This window comes from Cetorhinus maximus, chromosome 3 (genome assembly GCF_964194155.1).
Source record: "Cetorhinus maximus chromosome 3, sCetMax3.hap1.1, whole genome shotgun sequence".
Lineage (NCBI taxonomy): Eukaryota > Metazoa > Chordata > Chondrichthyes > Lamniformes > Cetorhinidae > Cetorhinus > Cetorhinus maximus.
The window spans coordinates 124,993,991-125,018,945 of NC_135881.1; the positions used below are offsets into that span (position 1 = coordinate 124,993,991).

At 41.5% G+C, this 24,955-nt stretch overlaps 1 protein-coding gene across 8 annotated transcripts in view; it reads left to right on the forward strand.

Annotated features, from left to right (window-relative positions):
- The window catches only part of LOC144678890 (protein PALS2-like), a 141,311-nt gene that overhangs the window by 65,398 nt on the left and 50,958 nt on the right, over positions 1-24,955 (forward strand). For 4 of the 8 annotated variants that reach the window (XM_078538916.1, XM_078538918.1, XM_078538919.1 and 1 more), the window contains one exon: positions 21,768-21,889. In XM_078538916.1, coding sequence (XP_078395042.1) covers positions 21,768-21,889 — 122 coding nt within the window. Of the gene's footprint in view, positions 1-16,506; positions 16,609-21,746; positions 21,890-24,955 lie in introns of those variants that run through there. The other 4 variants (XM_078538917.1, XM_078538921.1, XM_078538924.1 and 1 more) reach the window with 3 other exon arrangements.

Genomic DNA, 24,955 nt, shown 5'->3' on the forward strand with positions numbered 1-24,955 from the left:
CTTTCCTTTCCTTGACTTTTCTGTCTCCATTTCTGGAGATAGGCTTGAGGTGAACCTTAATAGATAGCCTATGGACTCCCACAGCTAGCTCAACTATACTCCCTCAAAGCCTGCTTCCTGTAAGAAGTTGTCATTTGATAGTACAGAACTTGAGTATTGCTGAAAAGAGACATGTTGAAGCTTTTCATCTTGCACTCATCAGGACACTTTGCAAGAATATCAGTATAAGGGGAAAACAACAGTTTATACTGTACGTGAAGAGTGTGCTGATTGGTTGGCAAGTGGGCTCTAATTTGTAGAGGCGTTGCCGTGGAGAATGCGACGGTGACTGAAAGTTAACTGCCAAGCGTTTTGAAATTTAAACTAGGCAGCTTGACACTGGTCAAGGCATTGCCCTGAGGTAACAGTCAGTACCTGTTTAGCTGAAACAGGTGCAACGTGTGTACACGTTCTTTCTGCTTGTGCTCAAATTTACCTTTGAAATGGAGCAGTCAAATGGACTCCCCTTCCTTGACATACTAGTTGAGAAATCTGCCATGGGTTCTCTACCACGGTCTACCGCAAGGCACCCTTCAGTTGTCAATATACGTGTTGGGATTCTTACAGTTCCACATGCTATAAGATTGGCCTTATTAGCAACCTTGTAAATAAGGCCTGATCTATTTTCTCAGCATGCAAGCTTGATGCTGAAATAGAGCGCATTAAAGGCATCCTGTGGGACAGTGACTTCCCTGATCAGATCACTTCGCACTAAAACTTGCAAACTCATGAGCGGGCCTATGGCTGTTGCTTTTGGCCCTGAAAAATGCCCAGTCTACTTCAGATTACCTTGGAAGGGCAAGGTACCTCAGAATTTGAGAAACAGGTGAAACTAGCTGTTTCATACTGCTGCTATGCAGTAGCAACACAAGTAGTATTTGCCACTAACAGGATGTTGTCATCAAGCCATAAGGACATTCTCCCTATCACAAATGAGTAATGTGGTGTATGAATTTCAGTGCTAACGTGATGCTAAGTATGTAGGCCCTATGTCCCAAAAACTTGCAGATCATATCAAACAGCATGTCTCAGACGCTGTTTGGAATGGCAAGGTACAGACCGTACCCAACCAGCTGGTGCTTGCAAAACTGGAAACAGTGTCCAGCATTAGATGTGATTTTGCGATTGGACAACATTTGCTAAATAATCTTCAGTGTGCTAAGAATTACGCTGACAACCAATTTAAGATTCAATCGAGCTCGCAGTGCGGTACTGGAAGCTACATATATTAATACGCAGGGTCAGTCACCATCATTGATGCATTCTCCATGGCAACACCTCTACCAACCAGAGTCCACTTGCCAACCAATTAGCACTCTCTTCACATACAGTATAAATTGTTATTTTTCTCTTAAATTGGCATTCTTGTGAAGTGTTCTGATGAGTGTAAGACGAAAAGCTTCAACATGTCTCTTTTTTCAGCAATATTCCTGTAAGGACTCCATTATATTCTCCCAGTTTCTCCATCTCTAGTGCATTTGTTCCCTTGATGCATCCTTCCACACCGGCGCTTACAATGTGTCTTCCTTTTTCCTCAACCAAGGATTCCCACCCAGCGTGGTTGACAGGGCCCTCCGCTGTGTCCAATCCATTTCAGGCACTCTGCTCTCACCCCTTTCCCTCCCTTCCAGAACCAAGATAGGGTTCCCCTCGTCTTCACCTTCCACCCCATGCCACCACCAAACACATCTTCCCCTGCCCTCCCCTTCCAGCATTACTTAGGGGCCATTATTTCTGAGACACTCTGGTTATGTACTCAGTCACCTCAAACACCCCCTCCCTTCCCTACGGCACTTTCCTATGCAAGCACAGGAGATGCAACACCTATCTTTCACCTGCTCCCTTCTCACTGTTTAAGGCCCCAAACATTCCTTCCAAATGAAGCAATGATTTACTTGTACTTCTCAAGTTAGTATTCTGTATTTGCTGCACACAATGTGGTATCCTCTGCATTGAGGAGACCAAATGCAGACTGGGTGACCTCTTTGCGGAACACCGCCGTTCAGTCTGCATTCACGACCCCGAGCTTCCTGTCACTTGTCATTTAAGACTTCACCTTGCTCCTATGCTGACCTTTCTGTCCATGGCCTACTCCAGCATTCCAATGAAGATCAACACAAGCTCCAGGAACAGCACCTTATCTTTTGACTCGGTACTCTTAACCCTTCTGGACTCAACATTGAGTTCAACAACTTTTAGATCATAACCTTTGCACCCACCCTGTTCCATATTTTTTTTCGTTTTGTTTTGCTGGGTTGATCTTGTGTCTGGTTTTTTTGCTTCATCCCTTCATGTTGCATTGAGAATTTTTATATGGCAATTCACACACCATTTGGACACAACATTTGCTTCTTTACTATATCCATTGCCACTTTCAAACTTGACTGTTGCATCACAAAATCTTTTATTTAAACTCGTCTGGCCTCCACCCTGTCACTCACCCTCTCTTTTGTTGTTCTCCTACTCACACCACCACCACCAACCACCCCCTTCCACAACTCTTAACCATTTCTATCTTCAACTCTGACGAAAGGTCATTGACCTGAAACTTTAACTGTTTCTCTCCACAATCGCTGCCAGACCTGTTGGTTTTTTCAGCATTTTTTGTTCATGGAGCAAGGTTCTTCCTCTGTACAGAATAGGGCTAAAAGCATTTGGTTTAGTATTAAAAACAGTTTTTTTTTTCCATTCTTCTAGTGAAATACGTTGGTGTAAATGTTTAAAATGAAACCTTCAAACCAATTTTTTACATTAGAAATCTAATTGTTAGAAAGTGGAGGTCAAGGGAATATTTTTTTTCGTACATTGTGTAACAAAAATTCTAAACCTGTTCTTTACAAAATGCTTATGACTTTACCATCATCATTAGATATCTTTCCTGTCCCCTTTTTTTCCAATTTGTTAATGAATCCACAGTTTTCTTTCTATTTTTACCCTGGTTTTTAACTAAATTAGCCATCAGCTAATGGATGTAAACTAATGATATTGAAAGAAAAGTGTGTGCACTGCGATTATAGAAAATCTTGATCAGCTCTGCTTAAGATTTAATAAGTTTGAAAACTGATCTATGAATAATTAGTTATAACTTTTCTATACAGGGGGAAAAGGCTGTGGTGACTTGAAACTATTTTGTGCTTTCTACAATAATGTGCTTCCAAGAGATAAATCTCTGGCCCAATCATGTTTGCTTCCAAGGACTTGATGCTCTAATTGTTTAAAAAAAAATGGTCTGTGTACCTTGATTACTTCCTATAAGACCTCGCGTCCTGGATTGAGGAGAATTCTCAGTTTACCTGGCAGCACTATATAAAATTACAAATCTCAACCTTGAAGGCAGTTGTTCAAATGCTGGATTGAAGACATTTTAGTCACTCATGTTAGAGCCACAGTCAGGGCATGGTGTAATTGGACAAGTTTAAGAGTAAGCTGAGACAGACATCAGTTTAGATATTAATAGGAACATAGCAGTTGGCCATTCAGCCCCTTGAGACTGTTCCACTATTCAGTGAGATTGTGGCTGATCTGTATCTTAATTCCATCCACCCGCCTTGGTTCCACAATCCTTTCATACCCTAGTTTAAAATTCTATCCCAGATTTAAAATTATTAATTGAGCTAGCGTCTCCTAATCCACCTTTTGCATGTAGAAGTGTTTCCCAATTTCGTTACTGTATAGCCTTGATCTGAATTAGAGATTATGTCCCCTTGTCCTAGGCTCCCCCACCAATGGAAAAAGTTTTACTTTATCTACCCTATAAATTTCTTTCAAAATCCTAAAAACTTAAATCACATTACGCATTAGCCTTCTAATTTCTGGGTAGTACAATTATCTAGCTTTGATGTTTCCACCGTCACTTAATGATGTGCAGTGTTATATTTAGCTTGACTCAGGAATTGTAAAACTTCTTGCATTGATATAATACTTCTCACATCCATTATATTTGGACAGTCATTGTTCCCTTTCTTGACTGTGAACTGAGATATAAGATAGAAGCTGGAATGCAGGGTGACAGAGAAGCTTTTTGAAACTGCATACTATGTAAAATTTTAAATGAGAACGCTGCAATGCCAAGAGACCAAAGTCAGAAATACTGAAGGAGCAGTTAGAAGTGTGGCGTGTTCCTCATTCTTGTATTTCTGATCATAGATGTTGTGTTGTACGTTTAGCCGCTGTATCACCAAGCACATGCTCAGTTTCCAGTAAGATTGAAAAAATACACATGAAAAGGCACACTAATGCAGTCCAAAGACATGCTTTATGCTTCTGCATGAATTGGCATGGGAAACACACCGGTGTCACATCCTTGATCAAAGATTTGGAATGGGATTCACTACAGCAAAGGAGGGGAAAAAAAATAGACTGACCGTGTTCTCTAAAATATGGAATGGACTGCTGGGAATTGACAGAAACCAGTATCTGGTGTCCTCTGGCAATGACAGAACACGAGGTAGTCATCCACACAAACTACAAAGACCATTTGCTTCCAGGACAGCATATCAACGATTTTTCTTCCCGAGGACAGCCCCAGAAGCTGCCAAAGGAAACAGTCACAGCTCCATCACTTGAAATCTTCAAGACCTATTTCCATTTAAATGTTTTCATTATTGGGGCTACCATCTCAGCAGGTCATGCCTGGCTTAGCTAGCGCTACCCATACAAGTTGGTGGAATACAGATATGATATCTGTGATGCTGACACAACTAAAGCAGAAATAGTTGAGGGTTGTTTTTGGCAATTTAACTTTTCTTGGCCCTACTAAAATTTGCCCCTTTGGTTCCTGATCTATGTATATTATGTTTACATACAGTCTGAGATTTCAAGTTCAGATTTGAAGGCATCAAATACTGAGGATAGAAAATTGGCTCTGGAGATTGAATTCTCTTCAGTACTAGCCAAATATCCTTTTATGTTCCTGTGACACCAGGCTACTTTTTGTTCTTCAGCCCTCTGCTTCACATTGATGACTACACTCCTGTCTTGAATTTGCCTCTCTAGATTCACCTGTCTTGTCACCTCCCCCTCTCCCTGCCTCTACAAGCCTCCTAAAAGATACTACTTGTATGTTTTTGGGAACCAGACTGGCATATTGAAACAGGCTTTACTGCCTGTAACGGGCAGGCACTTCTAACACCCATCAGTAGGCACCTTTCAAAATGGCGCATGAAATTAATTGCTGCCTGTAGCAGGGATTGGGGAGGCCACCTTAGTTCATTGTACTTTTAGGATCAGGTGTTACCTGCTATGATAGTTTAATGTAGCTGAGCCTTGTAATGATGGTCGAAAATCAGTTTGTTAATGTGTGAATGTAGAATCTCTCATCTCACAGCTTTTGGAGAGGAAGATTATGGTGAACTTGTAAATCCACTGTCAGGTTCACATGGTGTGGTAGGATCAGGATAAATCTGAGCTATCCTGCAGTAGTGGCTGAGACACTTGTATTGAATTCATGTACAGTTGGTTAATACAATATAAAAACAGTAATGAGTAGATTGTGCTAAAGATCTTTTCTATTATGCATATTGTGTAAGCTTTGTAATCTTTCAGAATATTATGTCCAATTTTTAAACATTGGGGCTTGGCTGTTTCAAAGTTCTTCTCATATATTTTATGGCAGTGGATATTCTCATCAGAAAGTTTGGCACAGGATGCATGGCTTACTGATAGGATGAACAATTGGACTTTGTTCTGTGCAGTATTTTAAATGCCAAATCCTACTCCTGTGCTGGAACCTTCAAAGACTTTTGTACTTGGAGAAATGTGTAATATGTAGCATCACTTTATAGGGAAACACATTGATTTTCACAGATAAGATGGAGCTGACCTTGCTGAGAGAATTAAACAGATGACAAATTGCAACTGAAGCAAAAGCTAATGACAATCTTCTCAGGAAAAATACTCTTGAGTTAATCAGCTTTTCAATGAAATGGAATTGTGCTGTCCCAGCATTATATCGGCTCCCCAGCAGTAATAACAGATGCCAGCAACTGGCTGGTTGTAGCAGTGATGGTGCAAGGAGTTACACAGGTGGTTGCTGTAGGACTTCTCATCATTGAGAATTCTTTGGTTTATTTTACATTGCATTGCAAGGCCTGAAACACAATCAGGCAGGAATTAATATTCAGAAATTGATGCCTCAAGAATTTACTGATCACAAATTTGATCTGTTAAGTTTAAGATTGATCTTTCTTGGCTATTTTCTGAATCCAACAGTGTAATTCAAATCACAAATGGCTAATTTACTTAACTCTGTCATCCTTGTCTAACTTGCCCTCTTCCTCTTGGTGGGTGGCCACAAATGTTTCAAGCCTTCTTGCGCTGTTGCTGCATGAAATTATGGTGTGTGAAAAATTTGACCTTGATAGTGAGATTAAAGTGTGTCCTCATTTAGTTATTTTCTGGTACTCATTCTGGTATTCATTCGTTATGTCTATGGATTTGGGATGGCTCTTAAATCCTCCAGATCAGTTGGAATAGTTACACCCTCCAATACTTCAGCAGACAATAATGGGGCTCTTGGCAGCATATACACATGGGCAGTCTTCTCATCTGAAGGAAATTAAGTTGATGCAACTTGTTTTCTTATATCCCAGCTTTTAACTTTAAAGGGGAAAAGAGGTGTGTACCTGTTAGCAAGCAAGTATATTTATTTTTAATTCCTGTGGATATTTGATAGTGTTGTACAAGTGTGAACATTTTTAATGTCCTTTTCTCCTAAACAAATTTCAAAATGTGTTAGGGGTATATTTAAACAGTGTGCTGATACTTCACCACCACTTCTCGTATCACTGTACACATGGAAATTACGAGTTGCCTCCAGGTTATATAAATCTCCATGTAAAGAAGTGCAGCACAAATGCCAGTCCAGGTTTGCTACTGGGGAGGAAACACAAGTTAAGAGTTTGTTTAAAAATATCTCAAACTGTTGTTGCTTAACTGTTTTAAATAAACCTGTTCAGTCGTTTACTGGGCTGAATTGGAGTCTAATGTTATTTGTCCTACCACCTTCTGAAGTTTAGGCAATTGCAAGGTGACTAATGACATATCCAGGAAGCTAAATACTGTTTTGATCCCTGGGCTGATGCACTATAGACATCTGGAGTATAAGGAACATTCTAGTTCATGAAAGGTCATTTGCACTTGGCAATGAGCACAGGGGAAATCAGCAAAAGCTGAAAATTTAAATCCCATGGAGCAGGATTTTGAGTTTGGTGTGCGGGCGCAGTCAGCGGGCCCAGGAGCGGCTGGGAAACGGGCGCTGCCCGTGATCGCCCCCCAACTGCGATTTCACACTGGCTGGCCAATTAACGGCCAGTCAGCATAAAAAACGAGCTGAAATGCTCAGCGCTGCTGGGGTGGGGGCGGGAGAGGGACAAGTGCTGAAGTCAGTTGGATGTTATGGATGTTATCTACTTGGACTTCCAGAAGGCCTTTGACAAGGTGCCACACTGGAGGCTGCTCAGTAAGATAAGAGCTCATGGTGTTAGAGGCAAGGTACTAGCATGGATAGAAGATTGGCTGTCTGGCAGGAGGCAGAGAGTGGAGATAAGGGGGTCCTTCTCAGGATGGCGGCCGGTGACTAGTGGAGTTCCGCAGGGGTCAGTGTTGGGACCACAACTTTTCACTTTAAACATTAATGATCTAGATGAAGGAACTGAGGGCATCCTGGCTAAGTTTGCAGATGATACAAAGATAGGTGGAGGGACAGGTAGTATTGAGGAGGCGGGGAGGCTGCAGAAGGATTTGGACAGGTTAGGAGAATGGGCAAAGAAGTGGCAGATGGAATACAACGTGGGGAAGTGTGAGGTCATGCACTTTGGTAGGAAGAATAGAGGCACAGACTATTTTCTAAATGGGGAGAGAATTCAGAAATCTGGAGTGCAAAGGGACTTGGGAGTCGTAGTCCAGGGTTCTCTTAAGGTTAACTTGCAGGTTGAGTCGGTAGTTAGGAAGGCAAATGCAATGTTGGCATTTATTTTGAGAGGACTAGAATATAAAAGCAAGGATGTGCTGCTGAGGCTTTATAAGGCTCTGGTCAGACCACATTTAGAATATTGTGAGCAATTTTGGGCCCCGTATCTCAGGAAGGATGTGCTGGCCCTGGAGAGGGTCCAGAGGAGGTTCACAAGAATGATCCTAGGAATGAAAGGCTTAACATATGAGGAACGCTTGAGGACTCTGGGTCTATACTCGATGGAGTTTAGAAGGATGAGGGGGGGATCTGATTGAAACTTACAGAATACTGAAAGGTCTGGATAGAGTGGACGTGGGGAAGATGTTTCCATTAGTAGGAGAGACTAGGACCCAAGGGCACAGCCTCAGAGTAAAGGGAAGACCTTTTAGAACAGAGATGAGGAGAAACTTCTTTAGCCAGGGTGTGGTGAATCTATGGAATTCATTGGCACAGAAGGCTGTGGAGGCCAGGTCATTGAGTGTATTTAAGACCGAGATAGATAGGTTCTTGATTGGTAAGGGGATCAAAGGTTACGGGGAGAAGGCGGGAGAATGGGGTTGAGAAACTTATCAGCCATGATTGAATGGCGGAGCAGACTCGATGGGCCGAATGGCCTAATTTCTGCTCCTATGTCTTATGGTCAGCGTGGGCACAGGGGAGCGCTCACAGCTCCCTGAAAGCAGAGAGCTGCCTCAGGGAGCTGAAGAATTCAAAGCCATGAACAAAGATTTTCAAATGCCAAAAAAAATGTCCACACATCAGGATCAGTCACCTGAACATATGGTCGATGTAAATTCTGTCCAAACATTTTTATCTTTTTTCAAATTTTTAATCCTGTGATTTCATTTTAAATTAATATTGGAAGCCTCATCCTGTCCTTGGATGAGGTTTCCTCAAAAAGGCAAAGGCCGTCTGGCTGATTCGCCTGCCCGCCAACCGTAACGTTGGATGGGCAATGAAAAATCACCATTGATGATTATGTTAATGGCTTTAATAGGCCTCTTAATTGTCAGCAGGCACACTACTGACTCTTGTGCAAAATATAGCGTGAGTGTGCGATGACGTTAGGATGCTTGCCTGATGTCATCACGTGCTATTTCATGTTTGAGCAGGTCGGGCGCGCGCCCGCATGCCGAGCAAAAAATTCTGCCCACGATTTTCATTAAATTCTCTTTGTTAATCAAGCTTTGTATAATATTTGGAGCAAAAGGAATATTTGATTTCAACCTAATGTTCCTGTGATTTCATTTTTAATTTTTCTTTACTAAAGCCTTTTGTTGTTTTTGTATATTCCCCAGTTGCTTTTGCTTGCTATTATCTCTTTTAATTATAGGAATTAATGATATACCATACAAAGTTAGTGTGAAATTAATCATTCTTTTGCATTCTTTCTGGAAGAACAGCTCGAGGTTAAATTGTTCTTTAATGTAAAACAACATCGTAAGGCACTTCAGAGACAAAACCAGATAGAAAAATTGAGTGTCAACACAAAGGAGGAGATAGGAGAGTAAATATGTTCGAAGGAGGTTCTGGAAAGAGTGTAAGGTGGAGGGGCTTAAACAAGGAATTCCCAAGGTTGTAATGTGATGACTGAAGCCATGGCCCCGAAGAGTGTGGTGAAGAAATTGGTTTGCACAAAAGGTCAGAATTGGGCAAACAGAGTTTGAGAGGGGACTGTAGCCCTAGAGAAGGTGAGGGATGAGAATTTCAAATTAAAGACATTGGTGGACTTGGAGTTAATCCAGGGGGGTAGCGACTGGTAATAGGTGAGCAGGACCTGACGCAGGATGGGATAGATACCAGGAGATCAGCTGGGACATAATTGAAATAGAAGGAAAGAAGAAAGAACTTATATTCATATGGCACCTTTCATGACCTCGGGATGTTGCAAAGCACTTTACACTTCAAGTATTTTGTTGTTTGTAATCACAGTTAAAATGTAGGAAAAATGCCTTGCAATATATGCACAATGAGGTTGTACAAACAGCAGTGAAATAATTAACCAGTTCATCTACTTTAGATGTTGGTTGAGGAATAAATATTGGCCAGAACATATGACACGGCCCCCCTTCTGCTCTATGAATAATGCCGTGTAATCTTTTGCATCTATATGAGAGGGCAGATGGGGGTCTTGATTTAATATCTCATCCAAAAGACAGCACCTTCAATAGCATAGCGCTCACTCATGCACAAATGCAAGTCGAGATTTAATCCTCAAGTTGCTGAAGTGGGGCTTGAACCCACAGTTTTCTAACTCAGATGTAAGAGTGCTACCATTCAGTCATAGCTGACAGCAGTCGAATCTGGAGGTAAAATGGCATGAGTGGGGGTTTTAGTGGCAGATGAGTTGAAGTAAGGGTGGAGGAAGGCTCATAAATGGAAGTAGGTGGATTTTGTCATGGAGATGAATAAGGTATTGAAAGTTTATCTCTGGGTTGAATTGTACTGCCAGATTGCGAACAGTCATGCTTCAGATTGAGTTTGTGGCTAGGGAGGTGGGTGGGCTAGCTTCTGGACAAACAGTTTGATAAGTCAGGCAGTGTAGGGGTTGAATTGAAGAGGTTGGTTTGGGTGTTGTCCATATGGAAGTTGATCCTAGGTCGATAATGTTGCCAAGGGGCAGCCTGTAAATGTGGGAGGAAGGGACCAAGCATAGATCCTTGACTGACTTGGAGATAATGGCAGAGAGAAGCCTTTGTTATACTTAAGTAAACAAGCAAGGGAAATTCCACGGAACTGGGAAATGGAGGTAAACTGTTGGAAGAGGATGGTATGGTAAACCTTGTCAAAAGTTGCAGTGAGGTCAAGGAGGACAAGTAGGGAAGATGCACCATAATTACAGCAATGGAGGATATTGTATGTGCCACTTAGCGCTACCTTGATGCCTTAACAGGAGCAGAAACCTGATTGAGAAATTCACATTTGGAGTAGCAGGAAAGATGGGAGCAGATTGTGGGGGTGGCATGTTCAAGAACTTGGAATGGAAAAGGATGTTGCAGATCGAGTTGTAGGTTGTAAGGAAGGTGGAGCTAATAAGATTTTTGAGAGTTGTGGGGATGGAATGATGTTGGTGCGAGGGGTACATTAACAGAGGAGAGACCACTGTTTACAATGTCAACTAGCAGACCCAAGAAGGGAAGTTGGGTGAACAGCAGTTTGGTAGGAATGGGGTTATAGGGCAAAATGTGGATCTGATAGAGAAGATGAAAAGGACGAGGGGAGATTGGAGAGAAACTAGAATAAAATGCGATTTGAGGGGTTACCGGGGAGGATGTTTTAGTGGGGGTGGCAGTGACAGGTGCAGCTGAATGGATCCTACATTGATTTAATTTTTGCTTGATGTTTCTTCTATCATTTTATGAAGGTAAATTTGTAAAATATGGAGACTGATAACTACTTTGTGTTAATACATAATGCAGATGTCAGTGCTTGAGCAGCATTTGAAATTGGTGCTGAAATGGACATCCTATTATTGTGTGCTTAAGTTTTGTTTCCTACGATAACATACTGCACAGTGCGATAGTTGCTTTCCTTGTCTGTTTTGCTGCTCAACCAGAGAGATTTGTATCAGTGCAGCAAGCTTCTTAAAACTGTACTACATCTGCCTGCTCAGACTTCTTTTCTCCAGGGGTATTTCATCCGCTGCTGTCTGTATGGAAATTCTTTGGTCTTTCCTTTTACTTTTGGAGGAGGATCAGATGAAGAGTGCTACACTGGGGCATTGGCATCTTCTGTACTTACCCATGTCCTTGCATCATAAAATCTTACAGTACAGAAGGCCCATTTGGCCCATCATGCCTGTGCATGCTCTTTGACATTCCCACATTTTATGTGCAGGAAGAAACCTGTCTATAAAGATGATGCTCAAATGAAGCTGTGGAAGAAATGGGCAGTCTTGCATGTAGAGGTGCAACACACGCACCTGACAGCCGCAGTTTTGGTGCTTGTTAGTGCACATTTTATCAAATTTGCTTCCGTTGAGCTCTTTGAAGGGACACTAGACATATAACAAAAGTTCGCTCCAATGCGAAATTGCATCAGTTGGGTTGAAGATGGCTTGTTTTCCCAGGCTACTCGATTTTGTGTGCTGCATTGTAATTACTTAGTGCCACAACTTAGCTATAATGTTATATCCAATATTTTGGACTCTGTTAAACGTCAGACAGGAATTTTGGCTGCTGGTCTCGATGATTTGAAATATAAATTAACTACACAAAGAGTGACCTGCTGTGAAACGGATTTGTTTTCTCTGCATATTTAGGCTAATGGGGCAATCCCAGGGACTAGCTAAAATCGCCTTTCTTTGACGCAGCCTAGGTGATTGGCAAAGATAGTTTTCAGTCAGTGTTGATAGGCAACTATTCTGACTTCATTGAGTAATGGAAAACGGACAGTTTTTTCAAGGGTAGGTTTAATTTCCAACCCTCGATGATTAACAACTCAAAGGGCAAATACACGGAATTTGGTTAAGGCAGTTATCAGCTGTTTCTCTCCCTGTATTTTCACCCCTCCCAATCCTTTCAGAAAGAGTTCTGATGAAAGGTCACCAACCTGAAACATTAACTTTGTTTCTCTCTCCTGATCTGTTGAGCAGTTCCAGTATTTTCTGCTTTTATTTCAGTGGTTTTTTTGCATCTGCAGTATTTTGCTTTAAAGCAAAAAAAGAACAACGTTGGAATCTGAGCAGCTTTAGCAGAAAGGATTGGGCCAGTTAACTTTGGAAAAGATAGCTTGACAGTGGGCTTTGGCATGGATTGACAGTAGGGTTTGTGTCTTTATTGCTTTTCATAGAATGTGCGATGATAGGAAATTGTGTGGCAAGTTAATTCTGTGGGACATGTGTGCAGAGCAGTGGTACAGCACTGCCATTGTTTTTTTGGCTGCATTGCTTGTTTGTGATGAATTGTATGATCTTATCACTGGTGTTTTCATGTTGTTTAGCAACACTTATCTACCCCTCGCTCACCACCAAATATTAAATGTGGGCAGTACGCTTCCCCACTTCCTTATTAAAATCCTATCAGTACACAATCATGAGCCAGCTCTTGTTAGTTTACATCTCCTCCTTAAAGATACCCCACCGTTATACCACTGAATTTCAGGTTTATTCAAATAGCATATAATTGGTACCCATTTACAATGCTCGTTTTGCTTAAATAATTCATATTTTGTTCTAGTGTCAATTATTTTCCTTGCTGTCACAGATTTCACCCACACACAATCTTCCTCCGTTTCAGGTTAAATTTTCATTCTGTCAGATGTGCTCATTACCATTGCTAACTGTCCCACAGTTCTCCTAAATGTTTTTGGTCTGTGATTCCTTTTAGATACGAGTCACACACCTCCACTTTCCTGAAGCTGCTGACCTTACTAGGTGTGATTCTGTAGGGACAGGCCGTCTTCCAGTAAACAAACATGCATTTATATAACGTCTTTTATGACATCTGATGTCCTAAAGTCAATGAAGTAACTTGATCAGCCATATAAATATTCTGAGCACAGAGCAGTTCAGATGATGTGAATTCTGTAGTAAGAAACTCACCTCCTGACTCCCCAAAGCCTGTCCACCACCTACAAGGCACAAGTCAAGAGTGTGATGGAATACTCTCCACTTTCCTGTATGAATGCAAGTCAACAACACTCAAGAAGCTTGACAGCATCCAGGACAAAGTAGCCCGCTTGATTGGCAGCCCATCCATCACCTTAAACATTCACTCTCTCCATACCGATGCTCAAACGCGCAACATCTAGCACCTAGAAGGACAAGGGCAGGAGATGCATGGGAACACCATCACCTGCAGATTCCTCTTGAAGGCCACACACCACTCTGACTTGGAACTATATCGCTGTTCTGTCACTGTCACTGGGTCAAATTCCTGGAACAGCACTGTGGGCATAGGTACACCAGATGGCCTGCATTGATTCAAGAAGCATGCTCACTGCCACCTTCTGGAGGGCAACTCTTATCCTATAAATGCATTTTTTTTAAAAAGAAAAAATCCTACCCTTTCACCACCTCTCCACCGTCCAGGGCCCCAAACACTGCTTCAACATGAATCCAGTAATATATTTGTGTTACTTTCAATTTAGTTTAGATGTTTTGAGCAGCAAAGACAATACATTGGAGATTGGGTGATTGCTTTGCTTAACACCACTGTTCAGGCTGCAGATGTGACCATGAACCTCCAGTTGCTTGCTTTTTTAATTCTAGGTTCCACTCCCACTTTGACCACTCTATCTTCATCCTCCTCCTACATAAGCTCAAGGAACCACATCTCCTCTTCCAATTCTGCATGCTACATCCTTTGTGACTCAACATTGAATTTAACAATTTCAGAACACGGGAGAATTTTCTTCCCGTCGTGCGGGCTGGGCGGGGACAGGCGCACAGCCGATCGCCACCCGTGATTGGCTGCACGCCCACCATTTTACGTGGGCGGACCAATTAAGGCCCGCCCAGCGTGACATGCACCCAAAAGCGCTCAGCGCTCCCTGTGCGGGCGGGGTGGGGGAGGAAGAGGGAGAGTTGGGGCCAGCACGCTGAAATCTCTGAGGCGTGGAGCTGCCTCAGAGTTTAATTTCATTGTGAAAGCCTGAAAAAAAAATTTGAAAAAATTATTTGGACATGTCCCCTCATGTAATAGTGTCACATGAGCTGGGACATGCCTATGAATTTTATTAAAGTTATAAAACCTTCTTGAAACCTCATCCTGCCCGTGGATGAGGTTCCATGAAAAATGTGAAGGCCGCCTGGGCTCTTTGCCTGCCCACCAACCTTAAGGTTGGACAGGCAGCCCTGTGAATCAGTTTAATTAGTTAATTAATGGTCTTAATAGGCCTTTGACAGTGCCCATCGAACTGAGGATCGGAATGACATGCGGTGACGTCAGGACGCACGCCTGACATCACCACGCGTCATTTTATACGTTGGCGAGCGGGGCCTGCCCTTGCACGCTGACCAGAAGATTCAGGCCATAGTTACTGCTTCCATTTTTCAGACAACAGGTACTTGTGATGGTTCTGTTTTTATCATTTACACTTCTAGGTTCACCTTTTTAGTTTCTTCACTTCCATTTCCACCTTGTTTTGCTTTGCACCATCATTCTATTTGTCATTCAATCACTCCTGTTTTCCACCCTATCACAGATCTTCCTTTTTGTTTTCCTTGTTCTCCACTCCCTCTTTCTGCCCCCCACCCAACTCCCAACGATCTCTTTGCCTCTGTACTTGCTTAAAAACAGGCACATTTCTGACTTCATCTTCTGATAAAAAGTAATTGACTTGAAATGTTTACTTTCCACAGATGCTGTCAGACCTGCTGAATAAGTCCTGCATTTTCTGTTGTCATTACAATGTTTTATTTATGTATTATTGGACCTTGCTTCTTTCCTCCCTTTCCTTGCTTGCTGAAGTTTGAGCTATGAGTGTGAGAGGTGGGGAGTGGGTGGGGGAAGAACATGTTGATTTATGCAGGTCATTGTGCAACTAATATTTGCTTTAGTGTTGGGTGTGTTTATTGTGTACACATTACATATCCAATCCCAAATCCATCAAAATATATGGAATGGAAAGCAGTTATATATTAATGCCTTCCGAGGAAATTCAGACTGCTGTCTGAATAGAACTACAAACCACTGGTCACGTTTTCTTCAATATCACAGCTTTGTTTTCTTTTGTAACATTGCAGTCACCAGCCATGCCATCTCAGTTGACCAGGAAAGCATGGTTCCTGTTTTAGATGCAGAACTAATGCCTGTCATTTTAACTGCAACTTATTAAGATTTGGGAAACCAGTGCAGATACAAACTGTGTACCAACGTATTTTCTTTTACTGTCTTGTCCTTGACAACACTATAATCACTTCTAAATAGTAGCACACATTGTACAATTTAGATATTAGGTATTGCATTGCATATAGAGACAATAAAGATTCTGAGTCATGTTAATTGCATACTATGGAGCATGAGTAATAGCACATGCACGTACAGAGGAAGAACTTAAGCTCACCCTTAGTGATATGAGAGATTTAATTATGTGTGCAGTCATTAATGAGAGAGATTTTGCAGCCTTAAATCAAGATGTGACGTTTCTCTGTGTATGCTCAACATTCTTAGAATTGTTTTCAGTATCTCTGGATCCAGCACAATTAATTGTGAAACTGTAATGCTTTCCTTAATGGAATTCTGCATTAATCAGAAAATTGGGGGAGGTGTGGTTAGAAGAATTTATGCCGCCTTTAGATAGGATAGCCAACTCACCGGAATGGCTGGGAGTCTCCTGGAATCGACATTAATCTCCCGTTGGCCAAAAAAAAGCCTTCCAGGAAATTTTAGGTTGCGAGGTCAGTGGCAAAGGGAGCAGGTGCACAGACCATACTTGCCATCTGTGTTTGTTAGATCTGCACCATCTTTAATGCAGGCAGCTGACACTGGTGCGCAGATGTGGAGCCTGCGGCTATGCCTCCGGTGCTTGCCAAACGTTCAGACACTCCAGCTGATTGGATGCGGATACTTCGTTTCCAAAAGTACAACATTGAAGCGCTGTGGCTCTGGTCACAACAGTTCTTCGGCTCAGGACTTTTAAATGATCCAAGGGCAACTGGAGCTGGGAGTTTGCAGGTTGGATCCTCCTTCACCCAGGACAACACAAAACCAGGGGAGGGGGCTTAACAGAATAATACGCACTTTTCATGTTAATTTCTTTGGGCAGGGATGTATTTTGGACAGAGATGATTCTGGGAATGAATTGGTATTTCGAGCATTTCCAGACCTGCTCCCACCACACTGCTGGCATTCTGTAACATCACTTCCGCTGATGTCTCCTGGAATATGTCCAGCCAGAGTTGACAGCCCTACCTTTAGTCTGAAACTTAAAGGACTGTCTTGGTGTTGGGATTGTAGAATCTTGTTAACTGGGATAAGCAAATATTTCCACAGATTAGTTCTTTTTCCATTTGAGAGGGACTAAAGTACAATATGTTGGAGACATTTGAATCACATGCTGCTCCTGGGATGAGATTTTGGAGATAGGACTTGTGGGCTTATGCCAAAACCACTCTTAGATCCATTGCCATGAGGTGTGTGCTGTAGGCATTTCACATCTATATTTTCATCTTCATGTTTTAATCTGCTTCTCCCCCTCACCCCTTCCCCCTTTCTAGTGTTTATCTACAGAAAAAAAATACAATTGATTCCTAACATTAAGAATCGATTTAGTTTTGGATGATTAAAGAGCTTTGGCTCAGCAAAAGAATAGAGGCAAAAGGAACTCCTAGATAATGTGATTAGAATTCCTCTTTGACCAATTAATGATACACTTTAGTGTTTTCTCTCCCTCCCTCCCACCCTGACACTTACTAATAAATTCATATCTTAATTCTGAACTTATGGATTAATTCAAATAATGGGCTGTGGCTATAAACCACAGGATAACCCATATCCAAATGTGTAAAAGTTAGATGCCATATGTTATTTCTTTGTGATGGTCTCTGTCCAGAATAATGAAATGGAATATGCAAAACCTGTCTGTGTGTTAACCTTTTTTTAAAAAGTGGTTGTCGTGATGCTCTTGTTGCTTAGGTAACATGCAATGTTTACATTGTAAGAACTGAACAAGATGCAATTAAACATGCATTAAATTAGTTAAAGGAATAAACTGAAACACGTGAGGGAAAAAGGCATTTTTAAATCTACCACTTTTATTCAGCAGAAGCTAAATGCTTCAATCTGATCGAAATGAACTGTATATTAATGAAAAATAAGTTTGTATTTGGCATTTTAAAACCGGAATACTGAAAAAAGGCACTGAACAGCGTTTCCTTTCTGGTTCACGTTTGGTAAAATTGTGCTGGTCAGCTATTTTCAAGATTATTCTGGGAAATATTTAAACCAAAATCGGAACAGAACTGGTGGGTTAGATGAGGCCTTTCACCTTTTGGGTGAGTAACTTTCAAAACTTGGCTAAAATTGTGAAGGGGCAGAAGAATTGCACAGCTATGGGGAAAAAACAAGGCAGTGAGACTAATTGAATAGTTCTTTTAAAGAACTGGCACAGGCACAATGGGCCAAATTGCCGCCTCCTGTGATGTATGATTCTACAATTCAAAGCAAATTCAGGGGCCTGTGGCAAACAGTCACATTGGTGCAATCGAGGGTGATTTTCTGAAGGCTGGGACGTGTAAAGGCCGAGAGAAAGGAGCTTGACACTACACCTGGATATGTTGTGCCTGAATTGAGAGTGCTTGCTGACCACACTGGGTGTCTGCAATGGGAAAAGTTCATTCCCCAGCTACGCCTTGATGAGCACAATTTAAAAAAAACTGCCATGGATATTTAACCATGCTCTGCAATGTAAAAGTGATATAATCAGTAACAATGTAGTTATCCAGTATTTAACTTGGCGGTGGATTTCATAGCGTTAGAGGTGATTTTTAACATTCAGCCATTTCATGCTGGGTGGCGAGTTGAAATCACTCCTAATGCAGAGGAGATGAAATCGCATTGGAGAACTTCCCTCCCTGTTCCCATCTACCACCATCTTAATGGCACAAATTTCTTTTTGGGTGCCTGAAGCACTGTGTGAAACAGGCAGGAGCCTCGTTGCTACATGCATAATGTAAATTATGTCATTAGGATCCTGTTACAGTTAAAATACAGAATTCAAAGTACCAGAGCTGAGTCCGCTGAGAAAAAGCTAGTGGAGTTGGATGCAAGTCGGCCCTCCACTGGTTGTTGCTTGTCTTGCTTGTGTAGTGAGCCATCTCATCCTGTAGAAAAGAGAGTGAGTTGGTGAGTGGCTTTCAAAAAGGGATGTGCGTATATGTGGGGCTTCCATGCGATGTTTGAGAGCACAAAGTGGCAATTTGCAAGCAAGATGGGGAGGTGCTCAATGGAAATAAAGTAGCTGGACTGTGAAATGAGAAAACATTTATCAGAGGAGTTCAATGTTTAGCATTTGTTACCAGGTGAAGACGGAATGTTGCTAGAGCCTGTTGTGAAGGCAGCAAGCACCAGGTGTGAACATGATTGGAATAAGAAGAGTTGATCCAATGTCCTCTTGTGATTGGTGGAGAAGGATTTGGTGCAGGGAAGGAAAGTGTTCTGAATATTTTAGTAGAGGACAGGAGGGTTTGCAAGGGCTGGGCTGCCCTACTTAGTTTTTTGCCTCAAACTTTATTTTTCCAGCTCCCAATGACTGCTAAATACAGTGCATTCTGCTCTAATCACAGATTTAGCTACAGTACAGCTTATTTGCAGTTTATTTACCAACCTCTTTACTTTTGATTAACACTTGGAGCTAAACTGAGCAAGTAAGTTTAATTTATGTTGGAATTTTTTGAAGATAGCATTGACGATGGCTAATTGAGGCAATTTGTGAATTCTAATACCATCATTAAAACCTGTAGGATTTGAAGCTTGCACTGCAGCTTAATTTCACATTAGCTGTAGTAGCTTGAAATGCTTACTTGTTCCGAACATCCTTCATGTATTGCACAATGTTGATGTAGAAAATCCCAGCCAGATGCAGCTGGGAGGAGAGTGTAGTCTTTTTAAGGTGCCCACTTGGCACCTTTTCTTGTATTATATTGATGCACTGCTCCGGGACAGATGGGGAAATGTAATTGACACAAGGTTGGCTTTTGAAAAGGTTGTTTTCCTATCCTTCTATAGAATCAAATGGCTGCAAGTCTTTGATACTACGAATGCATGTTCTCAAGATACGGTTTAGGACTCCCATTGATGACCACGTGCAATAGGTGTAATTCTCCAATGCTACAGAATGTAGCACTGAGTCTAGGGGAATGCATCCTGATTGATCCTGGCCGCACCCGTTGAATCCAGTGTAACCCTCAAGCAAGAGGCTCTGTCAGGTGCATGGCTGTCTGACGTCAAGGATTGCTACAACTAAGGCAGCATCAGTTATTGCTCTCTGTATAACTGGCTCAGTGCCAACTTTATACTCTTAGTTGGTACCCGTTCTGCCCATGTAGGTGATATCAGTAGATCCCATGGTACTTTGAAGAAGAGCAGGGAGTTCTGTGTCTTGGCCAATATTTCTTTCTCAACCTTGTCACCAAAACAGGTTAACTGCTTATTCATCTCTATTGTTGTATGTGAGATCTTCCTGTGTGTAAATTGGCTTCAGCGAACTTTAGAATAATTCATTCACATGAATCATGAAAGATCTGACATAAATGCAAATTTTCTGGGAATTGTATAATAGATTTGCTGTAGGGTAGAAAACAATTGAGGATTTGATGGTGGTGATGTTGCGTTAAGAGAGAGGGACAAAATGCCCCAGAGATTAATGTTTATAATTTACATCAATGATTAATTCAAAAACTCTATGCAAATTGTTCATATTTGGAGATGGTATCAAACTAGGAGAGGCAGTAGATTCGGAGGAGGCACCACAAATTATAAAATTAGGTGGAGTAAATATTTAACTGGGAAGAAAGGGAACAGATTACACTTTAGGCAGACCTACAGGTGATATCCTCCATGAAAGATGCTGGATGGAACCCTTGAAATTGGAACGATTCTGGTTGTTACAGAGCATTGAGACTCCCATCAATGCACAGGGATTTTTTTCTCAACAGCTTTCTGGTGTTTATAGCTTTTGTGGTTCTTGGGGTGCTTTCAATTAAGTTCTTTTTGTTTAGTGGTCTCTAAATTGCATTCCAAATTTGGGAGCATTAACTGGAACTATGCACTATCATCCTTGTTCGTCTGTCATGTACCCAAGATACTGAAAAGATTGACGAGAGTATGATTTGGAGACCACTAAGCAAGCAGTTTGATTGTGCCTTTATGGTGGGTTTAAAAAAAAATGATGTGGTTGATATCTTAACAACAATATTTAGGGTAGGGGGTGGTGTGGGGGGGGTGGTTGGGGAGCAGAATTGTGAGAGGGTTTGTTTTGTTCTCATTCTAGACTCACTTTATGTGGCATTAGAGAGTCTCCTTATGTTCTCTTCCCTCTTCCACTCAGAATAATTAATCCAAAGTTGTTTTTTTGCACTAAAAATATAAATGATCTAATAATGCAAAATAAGCAATTGAAATAAAATGGCACAGGAGGCAATTTGAGCTCATACAAGTTCAAATTATTCTGTAGTTTAAATTAAGTGACTAGTAGACTGTAACCTGTTCTGTCTATAATCTTTGACATTTTTCTTTCCTGGGCTGCTCAGTCCAATCTGCCTACACTTCAATCATAGCTTTTCCTCTCCCTGCCAATGCTGTGGCCAGTCAGTCAACTTGCTAACCAATCAGTACCCTTTTCTCTTGTAGTATAAATTATGATAGTGTGAAATTTGGTATTCTCGCATTTGTCCCTGATGAGTGCATGATGAAAAGCTTCAGCGACATGCCTCTCTTTTCTGCCAAATTCAGTTTCTCCTCTCCATTACTACTTTTTTTTTCTGCTTTTTTGTCTAATGCAGTGTGCTGAATATGTGGTAACTTCACATTTGTTTTGCCCATGGGTTTCCATTTCTAGATAGAATATGTGTGAGACTTTGCACTTGAATTGAACTTGCAAAGCAGTGCAGTTACAATTTATCAGAAAAAAATTGTGCCTTGGGAATCTCCTTATGTTCATGAATAACTCAAATCAATTTTGATTTTTTAATATATGCCATCCACTAATGAAGCCTGATATCTGCATAAAATAATCTGAATGGAAATAAGTTTAAAATTGTCAGCTGTGATTGTGGTTGCTTATGGCAGTTTCACTAATTGGTGCTGAATTTTAGTTTACTTTCATATTTCCTCAGCAGCAATGCAGCAGGTATTGGACAACCTCAATGAGTTGCCCATCTCTACAGGAGCTAAGGAGATAGACCTCATCTTCCTCAAAGGAATAATGGAGAGTCCTATTGTCAGATCTCTTGCCAAGGTACTGTATTTGCAGTTCTTTTAAATACTTTATAAGGGCTTATTCACCACAGTGACGTTAATTTATATAATCAGCATAAAATATATCCTCAGGTGTTTCACACACTATGTAGGAAAAACTGACACTAAAGCAGATAGTAGAGGTGCTGAAAGGCTTTGTTAAAGAGATGGATTAAGCAAGTTTTTGAAGAAGAAATTTGGGGACAAAAATGAGAATAGGCTTTGCTGCAAGTGATGGGTAGGGAGAGAATACATAAGTGGTCAGTGTTAATGAGTGGGTTTAGGGGTTTTAAAGAGGATGAAAGAGGGTGGGGTAAAGCCATTGAGGGATTTAAAGATAAAGATGAGAATTTTAAACACTTGGTTCATTTAAAAATTGATTAAGTCATGGGATGTGGGCATTGCTGATAAGGCCGGCATTTATTGCCCATCTCTAATTGCCCTCGAAGTTGGTGGTGAGCCATTTCTTGGGTACAACTGAATGGCTTGCTTGACTATTTCAGAGGTCAGTCAAGAATCTACCACATTGCTATGGATCTGGAATCACATATAGGCCAGCATGGGTAAAGACGGCAGATTTCTTTACCTGAAGGAGATTAGTGAACGAGAGAGGTTTTTTTACAACAACCTAGTAGTTCCATAGTCACAATTACTGATGTTAACTTTTTAAAATTCCAGCTTTATTTAATTAACTGAATTTAAGTTCCCCCGTTGCAATGGTGGGATTTGAACTCCTGTCTCCAGATCATGTCTTGTGCCTTGTTTCTTGCTTCTTTAATGATGCACACAGGCCGTCGACATTGTAGCTGAGCTAACTTTATTGATAACACGTTTTCCTAACATGAACACATATCTGCAGTGTCTGTACTCTATTAAGACAGGCTCCAACATGTGCTATCTGACCTTCAACCCCCTCCAGGTAAGGTGACCCCATATGTAGTACAGAGTACTGTATAATATCTAAAACTGGAGTCCACAACCACAATCAGCTATTATCATGACATTTCTCCTTTTAAAAAAAATCTTTTATACAACTCAAGTACACAAAGTCTCTCATCTATTCTTTCTCACTCTGTTTTGATCAGTCTGTTTTGTCTTTTACTCCTCTCTTTATCTCTTTTTTTCACAATTCCTCCACTGGATGTTCTGAATGGTGACAGAGGTGATTTTGGAGGACAAAGGGCCTTCTTCAGCTCTGTGTCACTGTCATCCCTTGGATAGTTTTCAGAATCTCAGACTTTGTCTGGTTATCTGTTGCTTCATTGGCGCATTCTGATTTTTGATCTTCATCTACACTTTCTGGTTCAGAGCAGGGTTGCATTCCATTTTGTTTTCCTTAAGAATTTCCGTTTTTTCCGGTACTGTTGTCCGTTTAGAGTCTGCACTGTGTAAGACCTTGGTTCTCCTGTGATTCCTGCGACAAAAGCAGGATTCCAGATCCCTTCATGCTGAATCCTCACTGTCTCTCCCATGTTCAGGTCAGGCAGAGGTCGGGCACCTCGATCAAAGTACTGTTTCTGCTTCTGCTTCTGTCTCAGTTTGAGCAGGTTCTGCATGCTGCAGCTCACTGGCTATAGAAATAACAGTTGGGGCGCAGTTGGAAGCTTAGTTCTTAGTCTTCTCCCCATCAGGTGCTGTGCTGGAGATGATTCAATGCCCTCTGATGGAGTATTCCAGAAATCCAGGATAGCCAATTAGGGGTCTCTTCCGTGCGCCTTTGCCTTCTTCAACAGGTGTTTTAAGGTCTGCACAGTACGTTCCACCATTCCATTGGATTATGGATATTTGGGACTTTATGTAATGTGTGGCAAAACTCCCAGTCCTGTGCAAATTTGCGAAACTCAGTGCCTGAGAATTGTGGACCGTTATCTGAGATGAGCACTTCAGGTATGCTGTGGCGAGCAAAAATTGATTTTAAATGATTTATTACAGTGATGCCCTTACTATCATTTCTCAGCAGCACAGACTCAAAAAACTTTGAGTAATAATCTACTGCTAGTAGGTATTCACTGTTGTCAAATGTGAATAAGTTCACTCTAATTTTCTGCCAGGGCCCCTCTGGAACACTGTGGTTGAAGTGATTCTTTTTGTCGTGATTTACAGTACTTCTGGCACACTGCACATTCATTCACCATTTCCCCGATTTGTGCCCCCATTCCAGGCCAATATATTACACCTCGAGCTCTTCTGCATGTTTCTATGCCGAAGTGACTTTGATGTATGCGCTGCAGCATTTCTTTCCTTGGTGTTGTAGGATTATGATCTTTTCTCCCTTGAAAAGTGTTCCTTCTGCTAAATGAAGTTCCTCACAGAAGTTCCAGTACTCTTGTACATCAGAAGGGGCTGCGCTCTGATGTGTGGGCTGCCAGTTTGTACAATCTGCTGCAGTTTTCTCAGGGTGGTGTTGTTCTTGGTCACTTCCCTGATCTCATTCGGTTTGGTTACAGCCACAGGTAAGTTTTTATCAGCATGTGAACCTGTGCTTCCATTTCTTTATCCTCTTCCTCCATGATGGGTAGGTATGCACATGACAGAGTATCTGCGATGTACATTTCCTTGCCCGGTTTGTATTTAACTCTGATCTGATACTTCTGCAGGCGCATTAGTGATCTTTGGATTCTTGGTGGTGCACAGTTTAGGGGCTTTTTAAGTATAGCTTCCGAAGGCATATAGTCACACTCTACCTCCACGTCCTTGCCATAGACAAACTGGTGGAAAAGTTCTAGGCCAAACACAATTGCTAGCATTTCTTTCTCTATTTGGACACACCACTGCTGTGTTTCAGTCATTGCCTTTGAAGTGTGTGGCACTGGTGCCTCATTTTGCAAGAGGACAGCTCCCAGGCCAATCTTTGAAGCGTCCACTGAGATCTTGACCGGCTGACTGACGTCATAATACTATAACACTGGTGCCTATTTTTTATTATTCATTCACGGAATGTGGGCTTCGCTGGCTGGGCCATCATTTATTGCCCATCCCTAGTTGCCCTTGAGAAGGTGGTGCTGAGCTGCCTTCTTGAATTGCTGCAGTCCATGTGGTGTAGGTACACTCCCAGTGCTGTTAGGAA